This window comes from Camarhynchus parvulus, chromosome 11 (assembly GCF_901933205.1).
Source record: "Camarhynchus parvulus chromosome 11, STF_HiC, whole genome shotgun sequence".
Taxonomy (NCBI): domain Eukaryota; kingdom Metazoa; phylum Chordata; class Aves; order Passeriformes; family Thraupidae; genus Camarhynchus; species Camarhynchus parvulus.
In genome coordinates this window covers 14,243,535-14,248,683 of record NC_044581.1, presented here as the reverse complement: position 1 = coordinate 14,248,683, position 5,149 = coordinate 14,243,535, and the positions used below count along the sequence as shown (strand labels likewise).

Here is a 5,149-nt window from a genome sequence, read left to right as displayed (position 1 = left end):
AAAGAGGGATTGTAATCCAGGCAATCAAAAATGAAGTGTACAGTAAAAAATAAAAAAGGGGCTGAGAACAGACAAAGCACAATAGCTCTGTGGACAGAGGTTAAATATTCATAAAGCAATTCTGTGGGTAATTGAAATACAAGATTGAATGGGGGTCACTTCCACCTGTGAATTCCAAGCTTCAAGTGCTTCCCTATTACAGGCTGTGCTGTGTTCCTGCACTGTGCCATGACAATGTATTTATTGACACCTGACTTACCCTGAAAGCTGCGGCTGTCAGTGAGCACTGGGCAGCAGACAGCCTGCAGGGCTGCATAATTACACATAATTATACATATAAATTAACATTGTACACACCTGGTACCTGTAACAGTATCAACCCCAGCCAGGGATACTGTGCTCAAGGTAATGCTCAAGGTAAAACCTGCCACTGAAACAATTTATTTCCATGTGCCTGCAGCAGGCCAAGATGCTGATGTTGGCCCAGGAACAATGATTATAAAGAGCAGTGTTCAGCACCTGCAGTCTCACTGCAAGCATGTAACAGGCAGCTAAAGCCCAATTTATACAGAAGGCAACAATAATATTTATTATAAAATTACAAGATATAATTGTCACTGTAAAATTTACACTTATAAACTGAAACAGAAGTCAGGTAGTTAATATGAATCATATAGTTTTAATACAAGAAAGACTATTATATACAAATTAAAAAACCAGACACAACCAATTTCAACAGTTGCTGAGACTGCTTGAAGACAGCAGATATTGCTCATTCTTCAGTAAGAAGGAATGCTTTATAAATATTTCACATGGCTGTTGCTTCTTCCATCTGCCAGAGACCCTGCTCTTTGAGCTGCAGGAAAACAGTTTCAAAGACATTTCTGCGAATGCTCCTGAGTTTCCATGAAATCACAGGTCAATAGTTCCTTTCAACTTGAATTTTTTTGCAGATCTCTCACTTGCTCTGAGCAGGAACTTGCTGCCGTAGATGTAGGAAATGAACCCATCAAGCTCCAGGCTGAACACGTTGTTAAGTTTGGGAACAACTGAAATGCAAAAGGAACAAACTGAACAGAGTGTGCTAGTGTAAGTCCCTGTTACAGAAATATCCTGACATACCAGGGGATGTTATTCACCTGGAGATTTGAGCCTTGGCACATTTCAAGGTTTTTATACTTTCTCAAGAGAAGGAAAATAACCCAAGCCTCCACATTTAACTGGAATTACCAAAGTTAGTCCTTGTGCAGGAGCATACAGTTCAGTGTTGCACTTTTTAAAAATTGCTCATCTCTAATGAGATGTGTTTTGGTTAAGATACTGGGTGTTGGGTGGTGACTTCTGCCACTCCGTGCAAAGAGCCAAAGCACTGATATAGACCAATGTACTCAGAGGCACAAAATGAAGAGTGTGCTTAAGAATTTTTTTATCATTCCTGTTGTGAAAAGAACTGAAAAATAATGCCTTGTATACCTTTTAATTTGTCCTCTTTAGTGATAATTTTGAAGATGTGTTTAAATTCCTGTAGAATGATTCCTGTTATCCCAACATAAGAGGGGCACTTTGATTTTGTAACTGAAAGAACAGAAGTAGGTATTAGAACACTTCAGATGCCCTTTACTTGCTCTTCTCCTGTTGGCTGGTGATTTTAAACATTTTCAAACATAAACATTTAAATATTCTGAAATAATGTAGTTACAGTAATCACTGGTAAAACGTGCAGTTAACCTTTGCAACCAACAACACGATTTTCAAGAGTAGTTGTAAAGTAATTAGAATTTTTAAGGAGAGAAATACCATCTCAACTATGTGATTCTACAGTTAATCATACTGAAAAGAAATTTAAAAATAAGCACCTGAACGACAGGATCATCTCCTGAATTTCAGATGATGCTCCACAAGCAAACAAACCAAATACCTGTAACTATGGCTCCATGGAGATCAGCTTTGAGCAGCTTGCTCTGAATCATATGGGGTTGCCTTGAAGAAGAGAACAGGATCAAAGACTAGGGAAAAAAATCAAATGAACTGCCAGATCTACAAAATGTGACCATGACTATTATAATCACGATGATTCTGTGATTCTGTGAAGTAGTACCAATATGTTAATTAGTTAGGTACAGTGTTTCAAGCAGTAACTCAACAAAACTGGAAGTATCTACTGTATTAACCCAGACTAAATTTAAAATATGCCCACGTACGCATCGGGTTTGAGTCCATGGCACAGGTCTCTTATGTACTGTTTCCAGAGCTCGTGGAGTGGGAGGAAGATGGCATATCTGCAGTAAAAAAAGATAAAATATTATACAAAATCTAGTTATAAAGAAGTCCATTGGTTGATTACTGAAGTAGTCTGTATTTACACAGAGTTAAGACTGATATTTTTAAGTTATGCCACCTTAAGTTACCCTGCAAGGTGACCCACTCCAAACAGCTGGTTTACTTTATAAAACAAGCACAAAGCTCTTCTCTTCCAACCCAAAACAGTGAAGTGTTCTAGAGCATCAGGCTAAGACTGAAGAGATTTTTCCTTTTTTTCCCCACTCTTTTATCTCCCTGCTTACTCTGTTAGCAAAGCAGGGGCTTCATTCAGCAGGATAAATTCAAGGAATATTATGCAGAATTTTGACTGTCTGGTCACAGACAGTCCAACTTAACAAACTGAAACCAGAGGGGATTGTGTCTGGGTTTGATTTCTTGTCATATTTAGGTACACAAAACGAGCTCAACAGAAATGAATCTTTCACCTATGCACACAAAAGAACTCTTCTCATGCTGAAATGCCACAAGTAGTGTTTCAGACTGACTTTACACACTGGAGGGTTCCTATCCACGTGCACGTGCTGCTGCTTTTACAGACTTTTGATGCAGTTCCTCTTTACTACACAAAGACATTTAAAGCCTTACCTTTGCTGCTCAGGTTCAATTTCAAACAGACGCAGCTCTCGCCTCTGCTTGGCAGTAAAACCTTTTGTCTTCTTCCTCTTCTGCTTGGTCTGTTTTTTGTGATAATGCTCCAGAACAACAGCTTTCCGAGTCAGCATGTCCTGGATAGCCTCATCTTTCATTTTGGGCATGCTGCGCTTCAGGAAGGCATGCACAAAGGTCTTGGCTTTTTCTGAGTCCTGGGGCTAAAGACACGTGAAAGGATGCTCTAAAATAGTACGTGTTAATTAAGTTAGAACTTGCTGCTGACCGGTGATTTCATCAAGTCGGCAAAATCTCCGTGGGAATGGGAGATCTTCCCGTCAGTGCCAGTGGAGGGAGATGTTCCCCCCGCCGAAGGCTCTGCGGGCAGTGCCGAGCGCGGGCACACCGCGGCCCGCTGTCGCGTTTTGGAGGAAAAATCTTTGTTTTGCATTTCGTTTGAAACAGCGAGTTCCGAGCGGGATACATAGGGGAACCCGGGGATCCAACCCACCCCCGGCCCGTCGGTGTCTAACGGGGTTTAAGAGGCCGTGCAGGAGTGGGAATGGCCCGCTAACCCCGGCACGGCGTGCTCGGTACCTGCAGGCGCAGCTCCCCGCTCTCCTCGGGCGCCAGCCGGCGGTACAGCTGCCCTGCAAGGCACGGCGGCGCGGGGGTCGGCGGGGGCGAGCGCTCACTGATCCCCGGCCCCGCATCCCTCATCCTCCATCGCCCACCGGCGCCCGTCCCCCATCCCTCACCCTCCATCCCTCGCCCTCCATCCCTCGCCCTCCACCGCTCATCCCTCTCCCCCGTCCCTCTGTCTCCCCTCTCTCCCCGGTCCCCTCACCCTCCATGGTGTCGCGGCGCAGCCGGCGCGGGCCGATGACGGTTCGGGCGCGCATGCGCACAGCGGCGCTCCCGACCCGGCCGCCAGGCGGCGGTGCCGCCCGCGGGAGCCGGCGGGCTGCCGTGAGGGGAGCTGCTGTTTGATTGGCTGTTTACCGCTATTTACTACTCTTGTACTAATAAATTCTCTGAACCGGGGGACACCGAGCAACAGAGATTTCATTCAATGTCATGGGGGAGGTTTTTTTTAAAGCCCTGCCAATCATACCTTCTGTTAGGCAGGCCACCTCATTTTCTGTGATCATCCAGCATGTGGGTATGGTCATGGACCGGCGAGGTGCACGGCAGTGTTGGAGCGCTGACATGGCCGTGTCCTTCCCGCAGGAACAGCAGGGTCTGACACTCGGCATGGCAGCCTGGCCGTGCCAGTCTTCACTTCCCCCTCATCCTGCAGTCACTCCCACCACCGATGCTGGGATACACATTTCCACATTTCCGTCCTGCAGTCTCCTCACCTCCCACTTCTGTTGCCCCATTTGCTCTGGAGATCTCCCTCTCCCCGAGATTTACCAGTGTGGGGCTGGAGCCAGCCACTGCCCAGGCTCCAGGGCCATGGCAGGCACAGGTCCTCTCTGCCCCTACTACAGTTCCTCCATTCCCACCTCCCCTGGTAGGAGAGAAGTTTTTTCCTGGTCCCATCCTGTCCTACATGGCCTCTCCAGCCCTGGCTGCCGCTGCAGGGAGTGCCTGGCTCTGCTCCCCGTGGTTAGCAGTGTGTCAGTCTGTCCTGGAGCTGCACACCCAGCAACATGAGACCTTGGGTTAAAATCAGCCCTCCTGTTTCTAGCAATCAAGGTCAAGACATAGGAAGATGCCACTCGCTGTGAGATTTGCATGCTCTGACACATCAGGGCCTCGTTCCTTCTGGGACAGGACAAAGTCCTGCTCACTTACAAAACAGACGTGTCTTGAAACCAGCGTGGCCAATTCCTTTTCCTGCCAACCCAGTCCCAACTGCTGCAGTCTTCTGCTCAGGCATTATTCTTCTCCAAATACAGAAAAGATTTATATTCTTGTCACATGGCAATATTTGCTTAGCAGATAATGAAGCACTGCTTGGTAAAGGATATTTGGGGAGGGAGTTACAGGGGCAGGGTATAGGAAACATGATTTTGTGGAGTGCTGCTGTGGGGCACAGAGGTACTAAAGTGATGCCTAACAGGGAATGAAATAGTAGGTCTCTCTGGTTGTGTGTAAAGGAGAAAGGGCTGGTATCTGCAGAGTATTAAGCATGAACAGCAGCTGGTTTGTATCACAGACCTCCTGGCTGCTAAATATGTTACCACAGCAAGTGGATCTCTTGATTTTACAAAGCATGGACTCCTTGAGTTGT

The 5,149-nt window shown here is 46.2% G+C and overlaps 1 protein-coding gene across 2 annotated transcripts; it reads right to left on the bottom strand.

Annotated features, from left to right (window-relative positions):
• Positions 1-563: 563 nt before the first annotated feature.
• POP4 (POP4 homolog, ribonuclease P/MRP subunit) lies at positions 564-3,812 on the bottom strand. Of its 2 annotated transcripts, XM_030956004.1 has the most exons (7): positions 3,758-3,812; positions 3,508-3,560; positions 2,908-3,131; positions 2,202-2,279; positions 1,919-1,980; positions 1,474-1,575; positions 564-1,049 (listed from the first exon to the last, which is right to left on the bottom strand). In XM_030956004.1, the coding sequence occupies exons 1-7, from the start codon at positions 3,810-3,812 to the stop codon at positions 913-915; spliced, it is 711 nt and encodes a 236-aa protein (XP_030811864.1). In that variant the 3' UTR covers positions 564-912. The 2 variants fall into 2 exon arrangements, with proteins under 2 accessions (XP_030811864.1, XP_030811865.1); XM_030956005.1 differs by lacking the exon at positions 3,508-3,560 and having other exon boundaries at positions 3,758-3,792.
• Positions 3,813-5,149: the final 1,337 nt, after the last annotated feature.

Excerpts from the sequence above, each read along its gene's own strand:
- POP4 (XM_030956004.1), bottom strand. The coding sequence starts at position 3,812 with ATGCGCGCCCGAACCGTCATCGGCCCGCGCCGGCTGCGCCGCGACACC. Across the intron at positions 1,981-2,201 it reads CATGGACTCAAACCCGATGC|GCAACCCCATATGATTCAGA; the intron begins GTACGTGGGCAT and ends CTCTTCTTCAAG. Across the intron at positions 1,050-1,473 it reads TAAAGAGGACAAATTAAAAG|TTGTTCCCAAACTTAACAAC; the intron begins GTATACAAGGCA and ends TTTGCATTTCAG.